Source organism: Dama dama, chromosome 4 (genome assembly GCF_033118175.1).
Source record: "Dama dama isolate Ldn47 chromosome 4, ASM3311817v1, whole genome shotgun sequence".
NCBI lineage: Eukaryota > Metazoa > Chordata > Mammalia > Artiodactyla > Cervidae > Dama > Dama dama.
In genome coordinates this window covers 22,674,300-22,695,162 of record NC_083684.1, presented here as the reverse complement: position 1 = coordinate 22,695,162, position 20,863 = coordinate 22,674,300, and the positions used below count along the sequence as shown (strand labels likewise).

The 20,863-nt window shown below is 38.1% G+C and overlaps 1 protein-coding gene across 1 annotated transcript in view; it reads right to left on the bottom strand.

The window, feature by feature from the left end:
* Positions 1-20,863, bottom strand: part of LONP2 (lon peptidase 2, peroxisomal) — an 81,679-nt gene that overhangs the window by 47,504 nt on the left and 13,312 nt on the right. The window contains exons 5-8 of the mRNA XM_061138449.1: positions 20,034-20,197; positions 17,297-17,391; positions 11,582-11,840; positions 2,637-2,778 (exon numbers count right to left, since the gene is read on the bottom strand). Of these exons, the coding sequence (XP_060994432.1) occupies positions 2,637-2,778; positions 11,582-11,840; positions 17,297-17,391; positions 20,034-20,197 (660 nt within the window). The remainder of the gene's footprint in view (positions 1-2,636; positions 2,779-11,581; positions 11,841-17,296; positions 17,392-20,033; positions 20,198-20,863) is intronic.

Genomic DNA, 20,863 nt, shown 5'->3' with positions numbered 1-20,863 from the left:
TAAACACCAATTTGAGTATTAATATTATTTTACATAAACCAGGGTAAAGAGTGGGGCAGAAGTGGTAAAATATGGAGGATGGTTAAAGTAAACTTATGAAGCAGTCAGATGCCAGATCCCTTCCCCTGTCCCAGTGAAGTACTGGGACTTCCTTAAGGATGTAAATCAGCAGGTCCCTGCGCTCGGCAGAGCCGAGTACAGTACATACTCTACTGAGAGCAACAACTCAGGTGAGTGCATACATCCGGGGTGCTGAATGCTTCCCCTAACTTGGCTCCCAGAGGTTGGCAGCTGGGCCTTCATCCTCAAGCCAAGAGACGTGAAGAGTCTTCCCTAAGAAATCTGACCAGCCTCAGAAAAAGACCTCAAGTTATTGACACATGAGGTTCCCCAATCAAATATATTAGTCAGATGACCTACCCTGAAAATTGTCATCAATAAACCCTCTCTCACATGCTTCTAGCTTCCAATCAGCTTTTTAAAATCCTATTAAATATGAACGGGGTTTCCCTGGTGGCTCAGTGGTAAAGAATCTACCTGCCAAGCAGCAGATGCAGGTTCAATCCCTGGGTTGGGATGATCCCCTGGAGAAGGAAATGGTAACCAATTCCAGTATTCTTGCCTGGAAAATCCCGTGGACAGAGGAGCCTGGTGGGCTAAAGTCCATGGGGTTGCCAAAAGTTGGACAGGACTTAGCAACCAACCAATTATATATGAACAGACAAAACTGTCAGACATCTAATGAAAGACTCTAATGTAAAAGACAGAGACCAGAAAATATATATATAATTAATAGACAAATGCAGCTTTAGAGCAAAGAAAGAAAAAAAATTTTTTAATCTATTAGTATTTTTCTCACAGAGATAAAAGGACATTTTACATCTATATAACAAGAGCAAGATACTATAAAAAGAGCATGCAGAGAAGTTAAAAAAAGGGGGGTTCTCTGATATGACAAACTCAGAGAAGGATTAAAAGATAAAGCTGAGGAAGTCTTCAGAGGAAGTAGAGCAAAACATAAAAAAGGTGAGTAATAGGAGAGAGAAGAAAATTAAAGATCTAACATCAAATTTATAGGAGTTCTCCAAAAATGAAGGAGAAGAATCAACAAAAAGATTCAAGAAAATTTTATAGAAACACAAGGAGAGGATTTTCTAATACAAAGAGTTTTCAAAGCATCAGCAAAAATGGAAACAAAGAGACTCAAGCCATGGCAGTTAATCTTCAGAACACTGGGATATAGTGGAGATCTGAAAAGTTTTCAGAGTAAAACAAGTCACAAAAGACAGAACCACAACAGGTTTGTTTCAACAACAACAACAGTGAAAACTGGAAAACAAAGGAGAAATGTCTTTAAAATTTTGCAGGAAAATTACTTCCACCTGGAATTCTGTACCCAGTCAAACTACCGATCAAGTATGAGGGAACCATAAAGACATTTTCTGACATTCACAGTTGAAAAATGTTTAACTTCAGGCTTTCTCAGGAAGCTGCTGAGGGACTAACACTGCGACAGTGAGAGAATAAATCAAAAAAGAGGAAGACATGGACTACAGAAATCAGGAAACCCAACGTGGGAGAGGTAAAGAGTGACCCTCAGGCCACAGCTCTGTGCCCGGGATGGGAACAACCAGTTTAGACTGGAGGCTTACGGAAGACAAAATCGATAAAACACAAAGTGTTTGAAAGTCTCCCAATAAGAATTAGATAGTTGGTGAAAGTAAACAAAAGAAACAAGACAATCATTAACTTCAAAAAGATTTTTAAAAACACAGGAAAACACAAAGGAGAGAAAAAGAAGAGCGATCATGGTTCACATGGTTCAACTGTGAAAAGCACTTATATAACTGTAATAGCGTAAACACTCAACAATGACTCAACAAAATCAGGATACAATTTACACTGGGAGATTAGAAGTATAAAAATGATATAGTAGGGGCAAAAGGTAGCAAGCAAGCAAACTCATCTCCTATAAAAAGGAATCCACAGATAATGCCCAAACCTCTAAAATCAAGAAAGCAATACAGCCACACTATCTCAAGAATGAACTAAAAGTCAGAGGGTCAAAGTGCAGAAAAGGAAATAAGGAACCCCAGGGACGAGATTTGCTTGCTGTTTTTTGTAACAATCTTATAGAATTACTATTCTCTAAGCAATAAGAATGCAGAAAATTTTATTAAACTATACTTACAACAAAAAAGGAAAAAAGCAACAAGAGGAATTACTAGAAAAAGAACAAAGAAAATCCCTAAGACATTTTAAATTATCACATGGCTTCAGATTTTAGTTTGTATCAAAGTATTTTTCCCACGTCAATGTATTGCATGCGTGCGTGCTAAGTCGCTTTAGCCATGTCTGACTCTGCAACCCCATGGGCTGTAGCCCGCAGGCTCCTCTGTTCATGGGACTGTCCAGATAAGAGTACTGGTGTGGGTTGCCATGCCCTCCTCCAGGGGTTCCTCCCGATCCAAGGATCGAACCCGAGCTTCTGATGTCTCCTGCATGGGCAGGTGGTTTCTTTACCACCATCACCACCTGGGAAGTCCACGTGAATGTGTGTGTTCCCTAAATGTGATTATCTACTCTCACTCATATCCTTCCAGTGGGAATAAAGATGGAGATCTTCTAAGTCTTACCTCAAGCAGAGCTGCCGCAGGATCACCCTGCAGACTTTTCCCTAGTTTGTCCACTTCATCTAACAGGAACACTGGATTGTTTACCCCGACAGTCTTCAAGCCATTGATTATCCGGCCAGGCATGCTGCCAACATAGGTGCGCCTGCAGAAGGCAAGCCATAGATTAGCAACAGAGAGATGGCAGGAGGCAGGCACAGTATTGCTTAGAAATCAAAATTCTGGGTCAGGAAAAAGTCATTTAGTTATCACAGGAATACAGTAAAGAGATACTATAAATTTTAAAAGCCCTGAGACACATCAAAGAGTTACTAGATTCAATTCTTATTTTCTATTTAATTCTGGCTGTAAATTACCCATGATATTGGAAGGACTGCATCTAATTTTTACCACTTAGTGAAACTGAAAAAAATTACACTTGAGTCACATAGTTACGATTCTTACACTTCTAAGATTCCAAAACATCCAGAGAGCCCTATGAATTTAATTCCCATATTTTTCATAGCTTTTCCGGGCACCCTTCTGGCACTTCCCAAACCCCAACATAACTGCCTTTTTACAGTCTGAAAAGGCTGACTCAAGGCTGGCTAAAACATTATCACCATATTCATGAAGGAAATTAGAATTGGTTCAAAGGGCCACTCAAAATACTTGCAGGCTCCACCCAAAAAAAGAGAAAAATTCCAACTTTTTTATTTTCATAGACAATAATTTTTTACACATAGTAGTAAGAGGATCTGGGACCAACAGTATTTATAGAAAAATTTCATTAATTCTGGCCTTTTGAATAAAACTGTGTTCACCCTCTATACACCAAGTGGCATAACCAAGCTCAGCCAGACATTTAGTTGTGCATTCAAATGTTAGAGGTTGCTATAACATATCTGAACAAAAATCATCTACATAACTGACAGATGCAGAGCATGACACAAAATAAAAATATATTTGTCAAACTAAAGACAGTGCCTTTATTACAAAGCCAGCAAAACTTTATTTTAAGCAGCAATTTCCCGATTTTAATTATAACCCTACGGCCTAAGCCATGAGAAATCAAATGCTGTTTGTGAAGAGGCGTGAAAGGGTGAGTGCCTGCAAGAAACAAAGCAAGGACAAGCGGGACAGCGGCCGTATCTCATGATCTGCACAAAGCCGGCTCACGGAGCAATCCTGCCGCATGACTGGCATAAAGTAGGACACAGTAAATAGTGACCTTTGAAAAGACAAGAAAGCCTCAAGAATATCATAGGAATGCTTTTCATCTGGGGGAGTGATTGAGGCCCTGGAACAAGATATAATAAACACTGTCCGGTTATAATGAGGAGTTAGCACATTCAAGACTTCAGAACAGGATACAGGAATGACAAGACTCATAAGTAATAAGTTCTCTGAAATTCTCTCTCTGGAGAACTGACAGATTTGTCAGCCTTCTGTGAATAAGCAGGGAAGGGAAATTAAAAAAAAAAAAAAACACCTCAAAGCTCTAAGGGTCATTTCTTGCTGCATTAATTTCTTTTCCTTTCCTTACTGTTTTTGACAGGCAGATTTCAAAGCCAAGTCATGACAATTCTAGACCTACAGTCATGGAGAGAAAATAATATTTTAGACAGCTGCCCTTTCTAAAGAAGCAGCAGAAATCTAAGTACTAGTCATAGTATACAAACAACTCCTCCTAGGCTTTCCACTGCTTCCCAGAACCTAGAAGATAAGGTCCGAACTCTTCAGTCTGGAATTCAAGGTTTTTCACAATCCAGTCCCCACCACAGGCTCTCCAAATACAATTGAGGTTCTATTAATACCCCTTACACGGTTTTTTTTTTTTTTATCTTTGTTAATATGGTAAGTTCCTGCTCTTAATACCCTCCCCGCCTGTGTAAATCCCAGAAATCCTGCTAAACTCTTCCTGACCACCTCTCACAAAGGAATCTTTCCAATAATGCAATGTCTGCAGCATGTACTGGCCCTATAGTTCTGATTCATACTTAAGACCTAGGTTTTATCCATGGGTACCAAGCATATGGCCTCCTCTAAAAAGGCAGTGAGCACTCTGATAACAGAAAGTGGGTCTTAATACAGATTAGATGCTGCAGACAGAGTTGTAAGATTGTTCCCCAAATAGAAGCCCCTATTTACTTAAAGACACCAGATCAATGACGCCAGGACCCAAAATATCTATGACCACTGATAAGGTCATATAAGTCTCTGAGTACTGCTTTGCATAAATAATATGACCCAAGCCTCAGTTTCCTCATCTGCTAAAATGGGGATAATGGCAGTGCCAATCTGATAGATTATATGAGATCACGAGAGACTATTATAGGTAAAGCACACAGCGCAGTGCCTGGCACACAGTAAGCTTTCAAAAGATGTTAACTGTAACTGTTATTAGTAAGCGCTACTTTAAGTCCACTTGTAATTTCCTGGAAAAAGATAAAAGGCAGGTGTCAGTACACCTAAATTTGGGTCCCATTTCAATGTCTGTCTCCCAGAAGCAACTCTTATAATTGTCTTTTCATAGTGAAACCGAGCCCCCCAGACCAAGTTCCCTTACTGAGTTAATGATTAATCTATCCAAAACTTTATTTCTTTTCTTGTCCCCTCTGACCTCAATCCTGCACTAATGCAACACTGACCAAGCACAGTCAGATGACTGACTGGTGTCGATAACATCGCCAGTGTACTGAAATAGCTGTTATAAACCTCATTGTTTCACATACAACTCAGGTTGCTTCTCCAGGGCACGGGGCCCCAAGCCACAGACCACCTGGCCAGAGAATCATAAACAAGAGACATTCAGACTCTTGAAACTACAATTAAGAAATGTCACAGAAATGTCACGCAATGATAATTAACCCCAGCCTCTTTGTTCCCTACCTTTAGAAAAACCCCTTGCTCAAAGATCAAGTGAAACTGGATCTGAGGCTTGTCTCCCACAGGGTGCTGGGCACCCTGCAATGAACCCTTCCTTTGCTACAAACCTGCTGTCAGAGTTCAGCTTTCCGAGCCATGGGCACACGAGCCTTTTGCTCAGTTACAACAGCCCCAAGAGCATTCAGTGCCCCTAGGGCTCCTCCATCACAGGTGACATCCCCAAACGCGTACCGCTAATCTAGATGTCAAACCAAGACAACTGTGATCAGAGCCTGTCAGTTATGTACAGTATCTGCGATGTGCTTGTGTTTTGCCAGAAGGTATGGGGAGCATGCAATTCACTGACTGAGGTTACAGAGTATACTATGACTAAACCTTCGGACTAAACCTGATGCTGGGAAAGACTGAAGGCGGGAGGAGAAGGGGACGACAGAGGATGAGATGGTTGGATGGCATCACTGACTCAATGGACATGGGTTTGGGTGGACTCCGGGAGTTGCCGATGGACAGGGAGGCCTGGTGTGCTGCGGTTCACGGGGTTGCAAAGAGTCAGACACGGCTGAGCGACTGAACTGAACCCTTTGGAATATGAATAAGATGACAAAAAATGTAGCTGTAAGTGCTATACACTTACAAACACACACAAAAATGTTCTCTTTCAACAAACAAACACAAACATTTTAAAAAACAAATTAGCATCCTGAGAAACCACAGAGGTAGGAAATAAATGACTTTACAAATTGTAACTGTTTTGAGGGCAAAATACTGTCTTTTGAGGGCAAAATACTCTGTTTCAAGGGCAAAATACTTCTTCTTTATGATACAACATCTAGAAAGCAATATAGTAAAATACAGGAAAACTTGAGGACTTTTTCCTTTTATTTTTCTAAGAATGTATAGCTCCAATTACTTATTATTCAGCCTGAATACGTAACTATCTTGGAGTTTTTCTCAAAATTAAACCATACAGGTGAACTTGAAAATATATAGATCCATAGTTGTAATTGTTCATAGGCTTATCAGGACAACTCAACCAGTGTATGAGATACAAACACAAAAATGCCTACACAGTTCAAAATTTTAAGTTACAAGATTAGCATTCTTAATTTTCCAAAAGCAATCTGTATTATACTTGAAAAAACAACTACATAAAATTACAATATCATTTACTTACAGCTGCATGGTAATCAACTATTTTACTGTATTGCATCATCCCTAGATATATTCAAATCAAATCCAATGTAGTCCAAGAGGCTGGTCATTCTGTCACTGCCAAGGATATCTAAATGTTAGGAATAAGGGGTGTTTTTCCTTACTTCTTTTCCAGTATGTAGAGAGGGAGGAAAAACCGGCATTTTACCATCAATTTTTTCATGCTTATCCAATTAAGGAGCACTTATGGGCTACAAGACAAACTATTAAAGTGATATTCACAAACAATTTAAAGTAATATAAAAAGTTTATGTTATAATGTTAAGTTGAAAGGGTAGGATGATAATTCTGTTGCTTTAAAAAAGGGCAAAAGCTGCCTAATGAAAATCTGGCAGGAAATAAAATGTTAGAAGTGATTACTTTTGTATGGTAGAAAAACATAAGAAATTTTTTCCTTTTATTTTTCAAGTTTTCTACCCAAGGGGGGTGTGTGTATGTGTGTGTGTCTCAAGTTGGATAAAGTAATAAACCTAAAAGAAATCCTAATGAGCTCTTTTTAAAACAGAAAAACAGTCTTTAAGGAACTAAAAATAGTCTTTAATATAGCATGTCTAAACAAATCAAACTGTTCTATAGCAGTCATTTCTAAATCTTCTTAGACAGCCATTTGCATGGATGTGCTCCTCCAAAGGACTGCCTGATTTCCAAGATATTTTCATTTTACTTGAACTCACACGGCACTTACAGAGCACGTACCATGCCTTGCACTGTGCTCGGCAGTACCAAATGTACAGAGGATTAGAAAATACAAAACAATCCCTACCCTACAGAGCCCCTACTTTTACTATATTTACATTCTACCTCCACAGGAATGTATTAGAAATGCCAGAGGCCTGTATTATTTAATCATTAAGGAGCACAATAGTTCAGAGGAGAGCAGGATCACCACCAACTGCACTTATCTTAGTGGAGGAAGCCTTGGGTTGCGGCCTCAAGACAAACTTGGAAGCTTTTCGGAGGCAAAGAAGAGCTATATGCAAATACACGTTATAAAGGAGGCTGATGAGCAAACAGTAACATGTCTGGTGTACTATGCTAAAAATATTTTAAAACCTTGCTGCTTCAGTTATTTTTCCCTTGTAGAGACTAATAATGAAACAGCTAATTTAGTTAAAATTTCACTATTTCAGGTTACATATGAAAATTTATCAAGGTGGAAAGCAAAAGTTCACTTTTCTTCTCATCTTGGTTAAGAATTGAGCTGAGGATTCCTTACAATGATAAAACTTTATCATCTGAACAGACAGCTGGTAAGTGACTTTCAAAGAGTTACTCTCATCAACAACCTGAGAAATATCACAACATATATTTCACTGAGGAACAGCTAATGAAAAAAGATCATTATACAAACATGATTTTATGAAACCTCATCCCAAAAGAAGTCACTTTATCTTTAATGTCTATGAACTGATTTAAATTGTTCATATTTAAATAATTAATTAAATTGTTTAAATTATTAAAATATAAGTCATAAAAACTGATAGATGGGAACAGAGACTCTGTGACTTATATAAAATAGACAAAAATCTCAAAGGAGATAATGAGAAATATTAAACTGAAAAAATGCAGTAGTTAATATGGAGCATACACATGACTATTCTTCCTCTAATCCACCAAAATAACAAGAACCTAAACAATGGGACAATGTTCAGTCAGATCACTGTTATTTTCTCAGTCTAGGATTTACATGTAAACCAAGTCTTTTTCTTCCCATCTCCCACCTCACTGTCATTTTAACTCTAAAAGATAATATCTTGGGTTGTTTTTAAAATCAATTTCTAACTTATTAGCACCTTCCTCCACATAAACAGGCACTTCTACCAAAAGGCTAGCGCTCCATGCGTGGGAAACTGGGGAAGTGAGTGGCAGAATCAAGAGAACAAGCAAGGAAGATAAGAGAACGCAGCTCTGTTTTTCCTTGACTATTTTAAGGCTGCTGAACAGTGGTGCCTACTCACAGGCTGAGGAAAAACAAAACTCTGCGTGAACCCGGCTTGTGAGCATGTGACCAGGACTAAAATGTCAAGACCTGGGTGTTCCCCAAATGCTTCAACTGTGACATGAGCCACTTGCTCCCACAAACCCCACCCCATGGTGGTGCTATAATCCTCTACTGTTTCCTATCTCCTCATCACCTCCTCCAACCAGTAACTCTGTCACAGCACATACTCTGCTCTCAACTGGCCTTTCTGTTACCCATCGCTCCCGGCTCTCCACCAGCTTCTCAACAGGTTTCCAAGCAGAAATTTTCTCCAGGCTTTGGTCATGTAGGGGCTGGGTGGGTGGGTAATAAGTCCCCAGTACCACAAGCACAGAATGCTGTAGTGTTCAGCGAAACATCTGGTACAGTGATGGCTAGAAAGTACATGTTTACCAGCAAGGTGTATAGAAAATCAGGCTTAACAGAATGATTCAGACAAACCCACATACCTTTTACTTGGCAGTGATCATAACCTCAACATGCACCATAAAAAGCTTATATTTACACATATTTTATGCAAATACACAAGCTTCTTTCACAAAAGAGCCATAAAGAAAATAAATCTTCATTTTCTTTAGGTTCAATTCTCTTAACAACAGTCACACACACAAAAGTATACTCACTTGCAAAAAAGAAAACAAATTTTCTACCTATCAGTTTCAGTAAAGATTTATTTTTTTTCAGTAAAGATTTAAAACAGGGATCTGTTTAAACCCAAAAATGCTCATAATAAATGGTGCGATTATGACCTTACATATTGCCCACCAACCAGGATTCCTAGGTGGCGCTAGTGGTAAAGAACCCGCTTGCCAATGCCCAAGACGTAAGACATGCAGGTTTGATCCCTGGGTCAGCAAGATCACGATCCCTGGGTCATGAAGGGCATGGCAACCCACTCCAGTGTTCTTGCCTGGAGTATCCCATGGACAGAGGAGCCTGGCGTGCTACAGCCCACAGAGTTGCAAAGAGTTGGACACGACTGAAGTGACTCAGGACGCATATATGCACCAACAGGCATTGTAAAGATACATTTTCCACAATTCTGCCACACAAATTAAATAAGTCCCAAACAGGATATTTTAGGAACAATTTAAGAATCAGATTGAATTTTATAAAAAATCATCCTGAAGCTTATAAATCTAAACATGTCCTCCTGAAAATTGAGAATTAAAATAATAGTGAAAGGTAATTTTTTTTGAATATTCAGTGTGTGCTGGGCACCAAGCCTTACTAAATAATCAACACCAGTGTAGGAAGAAATAAGGACAAATACCTACATGTCATGTGCCCAAGACATTAATTTCACATAACAGTAACTCCACAAACTTACTGTCTAAATTTCATCAAATACTCACACAATAATGTGCCACAGATAAAAGGAAGAAATAAATGAAGACAACTCGGAGTGCAGGAATCAAGTCTCTTGCATGGAGAACACCTCCCTAAAGCTCAGTACGTAAAATCTGAAGACTTGGGCCACAGATCTAGCTTCTCTAGGATTGGTCCACGATGCCAATCTCTTTACAAAAGCGAACTACAACCTCTAGTGGCACATATGAGAATCAGAAAGTCTAGGCAACAAAAACATGATTTGAAATTGCCAGAAAGACCAACCCTGATCAATTCTTTGACCTAATCTGCAGTCGTTATTGCTTGTTTATGAAAATCTTGAAATGACTTTTCTTCAATGCGTAAGTATTGTAAATAAGCAAGTAAAAGAGAATAAAAAGAACCATAGTTTCCCATCCCTGCTTAAGGATCCCACAAATAAGGCAAATGAAAAATAAGGTGTCATGAAAGCATCCTATTCTTTTTTCTCCCACAATTCAAGTTTAAACCACATTCACCAAATTGTAAACATGCATTTAAATTACCCTTGGCTACTGGTAATCGCTCAATGCTTGCATTGGCAGGCCTGCCAAAGCCCCTACTTATAATCTGCAATGCTTTTGCAATTTCAAGATCAAGGGTATGATCTTAAGGACAGTTTATTTGGAGTTTAATTACTTTCTATTAAAAGCTACATGCCCTCTTTTTAAAAAAAAATCATTTTAATTGAGATATAACTCACATATTACATTATATTAGTAATATGTCAACATCATATTCTTCTAAGTATACAGCATCATATTCTTTTAAGCAGTTCATAATTTCTACATTCTTAAATGTTCTACATTTTTAAATGTACCTTAACACATACACCACAGGTATGTTTTCTCACAACCTGAAACTATGAAACAGAGGTTCATGTTGTCCCAAAGCATCTTCCAATCTGAGCCACAGAGAATAAAACAATGAACATAACATGAAAATCTCACTCTAATAATATCAGATTAATCAGAGACACAATTCTTATAGTTTAATGTATTTTTATGGAAAGGGTGTCAAAAATGCAAGGATAAGGCTTAATTATTTTTTCTCCTTATTACTCATTCTCACACTACAAACCAGCCTCCTTGAAAGAAGGTTTAAACTGCAAACATAATAAATTTGTTATCAAAGATTTACCTCCTTCTGTTTGCCTGCTATTTGCACTTCTTAAACTCTAAAAGTTATAGGTCATTATTTATGAAATGTTATAGGGCCAAAATGAATATAAAGATATAATATTTAAGAATAACCGATTTATAATTGCATTATAATAAGATTCCAGGAAAGCTGAGGCATAGACTCCCTGTCCACCATCGCACAGACATCAAGGTTAGTTTGGGTATACCTTGATGGCAGAGGCCTGAGGCAAGTAAGTACCATAAATGTCCTTTGCATTCAAGGTACCACAAAGAGCCATTTTAAGGAAAAGATCTGTATTATGCACTGACTTAGGAGGGGGCTCTAGACAAATGAAAAGGGAGGAGATTCAGAGATTAAATTGAGAGAGGTCCCCTACCTGTGTCCTCGAATGTCAGACTGATCACACACGCCTCCAAGTGCAATCCTGTGGAACTCTCGGCCCAGGGTCTTGGCCACTGATCTTCCCACACTTGTTTTACCAACCCCAGGAGGGCCGACAAAGCACAGGATGGGGCCCTTCAGGTTGTTTTTCAGCTGCCTGACTGCCAAGTATTCCAGCACTCTCTTCTTCAATTTTTCCATGGCATAATGATCATTATCCAGCAGAACTCGGGCTGCTCGAATGTCCAGACGATCTGTCAAGTAATCCAACAGCCACAATCTGAGCACATGGAGCTATTCAACGGAAGATCTCCTTTTCACACTGGCAAGAGTCAGAATAGCTTTTTGAAAAAAGAAGTGATAAGAATAGGCTTGGTTTCTTCTAAATGAGTCTTCAGGGAGACCTGGACTTGGTTTTCTTGCTGAAGAAGATTTAGTATTTATAGAAATAATAGATATTACATAATTAAAAACTCAAGGAGTTAATACTCATTCCATTTGGAATGATTTTCTATATACACATTATTTCTATGGAGACAAGCAGAATATTTCTTACATATTCTACTTATGCTTGTATTTGTTCTTTTTCTTTTTAAGTGGTTTTTTCTTATTATGTTATATATGCTCATTCCAGAAAATCTGATGACACTAATAAAAAAGGAAGAAAACAGTCACCCGTAATCTCATTTCCCCACAGATAGCATCACTACCTTCACTTCAGTACACATTATTCCACATTGTGTGTGTGTGTGTGTGTGTGTGTGTGTGTGTGTGCGCGCGCGCGCACGTGCACACACACACACTTATATACCTATTTTTCAAACTAAGATTATATGAGGTCTTCAGATTTTGGAAAAGTAAGTTTTTCTCACTTAAATAATAGGGACATCTTTTAGGGTCAAATGTATTCTTCAGTAACAGTTTAGTGGCTACATAATATTCCATTATTTAACTATCCACATTCATTCCCTATTGCTGAGCATTTAGGTTATCTACAAATCTTTACAGCTATAAAGTATGCTTCACTGGGCATCTCTGTAACTAAATCTCCATCTATCTCTGTAATTACTTCCTTTAGCTAATCTTCTAAAACAAAAGAGCTGGGTCAAAAAAAAAATTAAGACATGAAGAACTGTCTAAGTTCTATCTACTAAAATCTCACCAGAAATGCATGAATTAAACCCTGCTTCTAGAGCCAAGCTTTCATCAGGTTTATCGCTGCTTTAGGACCTAAAATAATCACAGATTAAACAACAGGTCAAGCCAAAATGAATTTATCAGCTGGGTGGCAGCCAGAGGATAATCCACAACCACAAAACTGACAGTGAAAAGAATGGGAGAGAGAAACACACAGAAGTCCACTCTTTAACTCAAGTTATTCGGAACATGCTATGCATTTTTCCTACAAGAAAAAAAAAATGGCCTAGTTCTCAAGCTAGTCTACAAAAATCCAGCTAAGCAATAATGTATGTAAATTAATTACAATACTACTAAATTTAGTCAAAGAGTCTTGGCTGAGCGATTTGGAAAGGGAAGAAAAAAATTTCTTCCCCTTTCCTGGCTTCAGAAGCCAACCGATGAATATATGAATAAATGAAAGTCTCCTATTTCATGATTCTAACCCTGACACCAAAACCTACCACAGTAAAGAAAAAACCCACTTCAGACCAATTCCACTTTGCATAGGTCTAATAATTCAAATGCTGGTAAATCAAATCTATTCAAAGAGTAATCTACAGAGTCCCAGTGGGATTTCAGTTATGCAAAGATGGTTCAATACTTAGTTATCAATATATTTATATCATGTCTAAGGGCACTTTCCAAGAAAATGTCATTTAGTATCTAAAAAGGCATTTGTTATAATGCAACATTCACTTCTGATGAACATTTAGTAAATACTTAATAACTAGCTGGGCTGGATGAAGCACAAGCTGGAATCAAGATTACCAGGAGAAATATCAATAACCTAAGATATGCAGATGACACTACCATAATGGCAGAAAGCAACAAGGAACTAAAGAGCCTCTTGATGAAGGTGAAAGAGGAGAGTGAAAAAGCTGGCTTAAAATTCATCATTAAAAAAACTAAGATCATGGCATCTGGTCCCACCACTTCATGGCAAATAGATGGGAAAAAATCACTTCAGCTCCAAAATCACTGCAGACGGTGACTATAGCCACAAAAGTAAAAGACACTTACTCCTTGGAAGAAAAGCTATGATGAACCTAGACAGCATATTAGAAAGCAGAGACATCACTTTGCAAATAAAGGTCTATATAGTCAAAGCTATGGTTTTTCCAGTAGCCATTTACAGATGTGAGAGTTGGACCATAAAGAAGGCTTGAGCGTTCAAGAGGGAGGGAACATATATATACCTGTGGCTGATTTATGTTGATATTTAGCAGAAACCAACACAATTCTGTAAAGCAACTATCCTTCAATTTAAAAATATATAAATTTACAAAAAAAAAGGCCAAGAACTGAAGAATTGATACTTTTTAACTGTGGTGCTGGAGAAGACTCTTTAGCCTCCCTAGAACAGCAAGGAGATAAAACCAGTCAGTCCTAAAGGAAATCAACCCTGAATATCATTGAAAGGACTGATGCTGAAGCTGAAACTCCAATACTTTGGCCACCTCATGCGAAGAGTTGACTCACTGGAAAATATTCTGATGCTGGGAAAAACTGAGGGCAGGAGGAAAAGGGACGACAGATGATGAGATGGTTGGATGGCATCACCGACTCAATGGACCTGAGTTTGAGCAAACTCCGGAAGACGGCGAAGGACAGGGAAGCCAGGTGTGCTGCGGTCCACGGGGTCACAAAGAACCAGACATGACTGAGCGACTGAACAACAAAAACAAAACCAAGAACAGAAACTATGTACTTTAGAAAATAAATGAAAACACTGAAGGAATTTCTTCTAATGTGCCAAGATAATTTTGAAAGTCAAGTCTTTCAAACTTTTAAGGAAAGAAAATTTCCATGCTACTTGTTGTTGTGTTATTTTTTCTCTACAGGATGCATCTTTTCTGATTATTCTTTTTAATTATTCAGAATGTATGCTTCCTATTACGAATAAGACTCACAGTGAAACATAAAAAAATGTAAAACTTACTTCAACATTTATTTCTCTATTTACAATTAGAAGATTGAAATGGTATCTACTGGCTCCCTCCATTCAAGATGGAAAATCAACAAACTTATTTCTTCCAACTCACTCCTCTTTGCTTAGGTAACTGTCTCTACTTAGGTAAGCTTCTCTTTTTGAGAATTATGAAAGACATTTTTCACAGTTTAATGATTTTACTTGTAACAAGTATTTAGCCCTGAAGTACTAGTTTTGAAGTTCAACATGACTACTTTTACACCACAAATTATCCCTCTTCAGTTCTCCAATGAGATGGTGAACAATGAGAAGTGTTTCTGTGATGGGTACATGAGTGCCGTGCATCTCTAACGCTGACACATGTCCAACAGAAACTCTGAGTTGTGGGGAAAAAAAATAGCTTTGCTTTGTTTTTATATTTTCTTGGTTATGTCAGTCAAGAATGGGAGCTAGCACTCTGCATTTAAGTAAACATTTTGCCTTCAATTCTCTACAAGTGACATTGTATGAACCTGACAAAAATTCCTAGTTAGTCACTAATTTCACTTTACAAATAGGACCAGTGCGGGAGGGGAGGAAGCTGAGGGCAACTTACTAGGTTATTAAGAGCAAACAGTAAAACCTGCAATTTTATATCTTCAGGTCATGATACTATATGCACCCTGCATGTCTCGTAAGTCATTAGTTAAGATAAATCCTAGAGCACACAAAAAGAGAACACCAACATTTCAAAACAAGACCCTTGGTGTTACCAAGTTATCTAGATGTGCTTCACATCATGCACTAGCCCTACTGTCAAAAGAGAAAATAACAGGGCTTGGAAATTATCACGACTCCATTTATGACACAAATACCTGTCAAAAACACACCAAAATGTAAGGCGTTTTATTTTATGCAGATGAAATGAAAGCACTAAAACTGCAACGTCACTTTCTTTCCCAGGTCTGTACTAACCGTGCACAGGGCCTTCTCCAAATCTCTCAGAATAGGGCCACTTTGCTTCAAAGCAGGCGCTGAAGTGCTAGGAGTTAACAGAAGACCATCCGAACCAAAATGGTATTTCCTAATAGCCCAGCTAGATCCAGATGGCCATCAGAACTCAAACTGATCAGGGGACAGCCAGGGGCTAATTCAATGGGAATGCGTGCTCCCCTGCGATCGTCTTACTATGGCATTTCCAGAAATAAGAATTAAACCAAGAAATTCAGCTTCAGTTTGTTTCATAAAACATCATCAACTGGAAGGCAACAGACTGTCATGAATGTAAACATAAAGTAAATTAAGAAATAAATTTATCAACGTAGCTTTATATACAGTTGCTCAAAACCTGGAAACAACCCAAATGTCCAACAACTGCTAAATGGATAAACCAATTACTGATAGACGCAGTAACATGGATGAGCTCTAAAGTAATTATTCTAAGTGAAAGAATAAAAAAAAGGGAGCACATACTGAATCATTCCATTTGTATAAAATTTTAGCCATACACATTAATAAATCTGCCAAGTGAGTCCATCAAAAAAATTAATTAAAATAGGGTTGTTTTAACCTTAATACTGCCCTAGCATAGTTAATATAACACAAATATGCTTCATTCTGGGCCCTCTTTGAGACAAAAATGCTTCTTTTGAATTCTAAGCACCGGAGAATATGCTCCTCTGTAGATTAACAGAAAAGTATTTTTTAAGAAAAACATTTTTTAATATTAAAAATTCAGCATTCCGAAATCTAGTATGTATGGCATACCTTATATGGGGCATACACATGTGTTTTGGGGCTAACACTTCTCAAAATTTGCAGCACTGCTTTAAAGGTAAGTTTTACTAGCCAGGAAAATATATCTGATCAATTCTCAAGACTCAACAATTCTTATGCCAAAAATAGTTCAAAGAATCAACCCACTGCTGAACTTAATAAACCTTGTATGTAAATTTAACAAGAGAGTCCAATAACAGAAACAAATGCAAATAAAATGATTCTGAAAATTCTGAAAGACAACTGAGTATATTTTCTACCCCAAGAGAAAGTACATAACAAATACATTAAAAAAAAAAAAAAAAACTGGTATAAAATCCTCCTGGTAGATAGAAAAACTTTACTCAAAGATAGGAGAGATAAAAAGAAATTAAACTCTAAATAGTTTTAGTGGGAAAAAAGACAAACTTTCAATGGCAAAACTGTTTTACTGTTATCCTATCATTATACATAATTATTTCCTTTAGAAAACATAAAAGATTTGCTGTCTCTAGTACTTATTTGGCACTTACTGCCAACTACCTCAAAACTGTTTTGCTTTCCTGTGCTCTTGGCAAAGAGTACATAAATACAAAGCTTACTGTCTGACTGACTACTGGTACTGAGAAACACATATTCACCAATTACAGAAAATCCTACTTTCTCCAGAATTAGGCAAAAGGCACTTTTACGCAGCAAGTTTTCCTGTATTTCCTAAAACCTATGACACAAGTTCAGTCTCTAAACAGTTGACATCGTGAACTACTGTAACAGAAAGGTAATCAATGGGCAATATTTCACCAGAATTTGCTCGCGCTCCCTGAGAGACAATCAGACTGCAAGAAAAGCTGTTATCTGTGCACTCACCGGTTGTACTTTTGTTCCAGGGAAGCTCCACCATGAGTTCTAAATAATTTCTCGTCAGAGCATACTCTGGCATTGACTGAGGCATTTTTTTGAGCCTGTGGGCAAAGAATACATAGCAAACCTGTTCAGGAACACAAAAAAATTCTGTAAAACAGAAAAAACCAAGCATATCTCCCTTTCTTGGTCAGATATATCATGCATTTTTGGCTAAACAAATCTGAAAACGTTTTCATTAGGCTGGTGCTAACGTAACTGTTAGCTTCTGTAACTTAGCTAAAGTAACTGGGGCTTCCCTGGTGGCTTAGACGGTAGAGAATCTGCCTGCAATGAAGGAGATCTGGGTTCAATCCCTGGGCTGGGAAGAGCCCCTGGAGAAGGGAATGGCTACTCACTCCAGTGTTCCTGCCTGGAGAATTCCATGGACACAGGACCCTGGCAGGCTACAGTCCATGGGGTCACAAAGAGTTGGACATGACTGAGGAAATTTCACTTTCACTTTTCAACATAACTGTGGTTTTTGCATTGTTGAACTCTGCCATTTGATATTGGAATACATTCTTAATAAATGTGGTTATGCTATACATCATTTTAATGTGCATTTCTATGTTTTTTGCTAATGACTTATTACTTGCTATTAACTTTAGACTGGGGAAATGATGTTAGACAAAAAACAAATTCTATGATATTCTTATTCAGGTTCAAAATGGGTTGTAAGGCAGCAGAGACAGTCACAACATCAATAACGCATATGGCTCAGAAACCGCTTAATGAAAGTACAGTGCAGCGGTGGTTCGAGAAATTTTGCAAAGGAGGTAAGAGTCATGAAGATAAGGAGTGTAATGGCTAGCTATGGGAAGGTGATAATGACCAATTAAGAGCAATCATTGAGGCTGATCCTCTTAAAACTACATGAGAAGTCAGCCATTTCATGGTCATTTAGCATTTGAATCAAATTGGAAAGGTAAAAAAGCTTGATAAGCAGATGCCTTATGAACTGACTGCAAATCAAAAAACTCATAGTTTTGAAATACACAACAACTACACACCATTTCTCAGTAAGATTGTGATGTGTGACGAAAAGTGGATTTTAGATGACAGCCAGCGATGACCAGCTCAGTGGCTGGACCGAGAAGCTCCAAAGCACTTCCCAAAGCCAAGCTTGCACCCAAAAATGGTCAGTCACTGTCTGGTGGTCTGCTGCCCATCTGATCCACTACAGCTTTCTGAGTCCTGGCAAAACCATTGCATCTGAGAAGTATGCTCAGTAAATCAATGAGACACACTGAAAACTGCAATGCCTGCAGCTGACATTAATCAACAGAATGGGCCCAATTCTTCTCCACAATGATGCCCAACGTTGCACACGTTGCACAACCAACGCTTCAAAATTTGAACCAATTGAGCTACAAAGTTTTGCCTCATCTGCCATATTCACCTACCTCTCACCAACCACCTACCACTTCTTCAAGCATCTCAGCAACTTTTTGCAGGGAAAATGCTTCCACAGACAGCAAGAGGCTGCAAATGCTTTCCAAGAGTTCACTGAATCCCAAAGCACAGAGTTTTATGCTATAGGAATAAGCAAACTTATTTCTCACTGGCAAAAATGTGTTGATTGTAACGGTTCCTATTTTGATTAATAAAGGTGTGTTCCAAAACTACTATTACTTTTGCATCAACCTAATAAAAATCTAGTTAATAAAAAGATTATTTTGTTTTAAACAGATACTTGCAAACTAGCGTTCTGATTCTATCCTTGAAATACGTATTGCCTTATCAGTATCTGTATCTCATAGGGAGAGTCTCAAGTCAATTACCCAGTGATTTATTCAGGTGCCTAATCATGTATAATATGATAATTACATATTGTCTTGTATCAGAGAGAAAGTCAGCTCATCAGATATTTAATTATAATAATGCAACTTCCATAATATATGCAGTGCTTAATAAAGTGTTCTGTACAAAACAGATATTCTCCATTTGTTAACTAATGTCAGAGTCATTGTAAAATATCTCAGCAACATTTACTTATGTTCTTAACTGTGTGTCTCAGAAGTCAGATCTTCAGTTCCTGAGCACACATTTAGGTTGATTACAATCCACTCATAAAAAAATGCAATACAGTCAGAATGTTATAAGTGTGGAAAGGAAAAATTGGTTTTAACCCTGAGACTATCCAGAAAATGTGATCAACTCATGTACCCTATTCTGTCAGCAAGGTTCCCTTGTACTTTATCTTGTAGGAAGGCAAAACTGATTGGCCCTGCCTCCTAAAGTTTATAATCTAAGGACAACTCCTAAAGTTTATAATCTAAGGACGAAAACAGTGATGTGCAAAGAACATAATAACTGAAAAAACATTATTTCTAAGTATGGCCTTAAGACAACGAAAAGGCAGTGGCAACAGTGACTGTGCTTGACAGCATACAGTAGATGGAAAAGTTATATCACTTATGTTCAGCATTCAAGAAAAAGAAAATGCTTCACAGATCACCGCTCAACCTGAGAATCAGGAAAGCCATAAACGTAAGAAATGTAAGAGATAACAGTGGAAAGGTAAGATGAACAGAGTGGTCCGTGGCTATACTAAATATACGGGAAAGGAGAAAGATAAAAGAATATGAAACAAGAGATCAGCTTTGTAACACAAAGTAGCAGATTCACTTCCATGAGCAACAGTTTTTAACGTTAATAAGCAAATGAAAATCCTAATGAACGAGCAGCTTCTACAACTTACCTTTTAATCTCTTTGACACAGACTTTGTGGGCCTGTTCCGGCATGCTGGATGTCCGTATCTTTTTCTCCAGCATGACAATGTCATCGTTGTCTTCATCCTCACCCTCGTCCGCTAGAGCACCTGGGACGTGTGTGATCCTTCTCATGGGGCGTATTGCGATGACCTACAAGATAAAGCAGGGGAGAAAAACTGCATACCCAAATAAACTGGGGACGAAGCACTGAGCCACCGTAAACATGTTTATGGGTAGAGGCTAAATCTTTAGGGACTAAAGCTCAGAATGATGAGGAGGAGGCACATGCACATATGGAGGGAGCAGAATTTACAAAAGCAGATGAAGACGAGATAGACATGATTCTTCCATACACGCTAACACTACCAGCGTGGGAAGAAAAAATTCAAGAAACTGGCTACTAGTAATAATGAAAACATCTAAGAACTGTCTCTTCTTGAGCTAATACTGCAGCCACTATTTTCTTGATATACTTAATGACTACTCAACATTTGGCAACTGAATAAATTCCATTTTCTCCCTACAATACAAAGTTTCTCTTTAGCATCTTTACCTTTCCACCACTGTCTCTATTCCCTTCATCTGCACCAAGCAGAAAAGTCTTTCCACCTTTCAAAATGTCTTATCTATGGTTTTTCCCAATTAACTATACACTGTTTACTTCCCTTGTAATGTTCTGCTTTTCCAACAAGAGGCATTATCCACCACTTCCCCTTCCTTACTGGTTACTTAATAATTTGTACTTAGTACTTTGACTTTTGTCTCCAATGTGCTGAAATTGTTCCCTGAAACCCAAGAACAGTCTCCTCTGCCAAG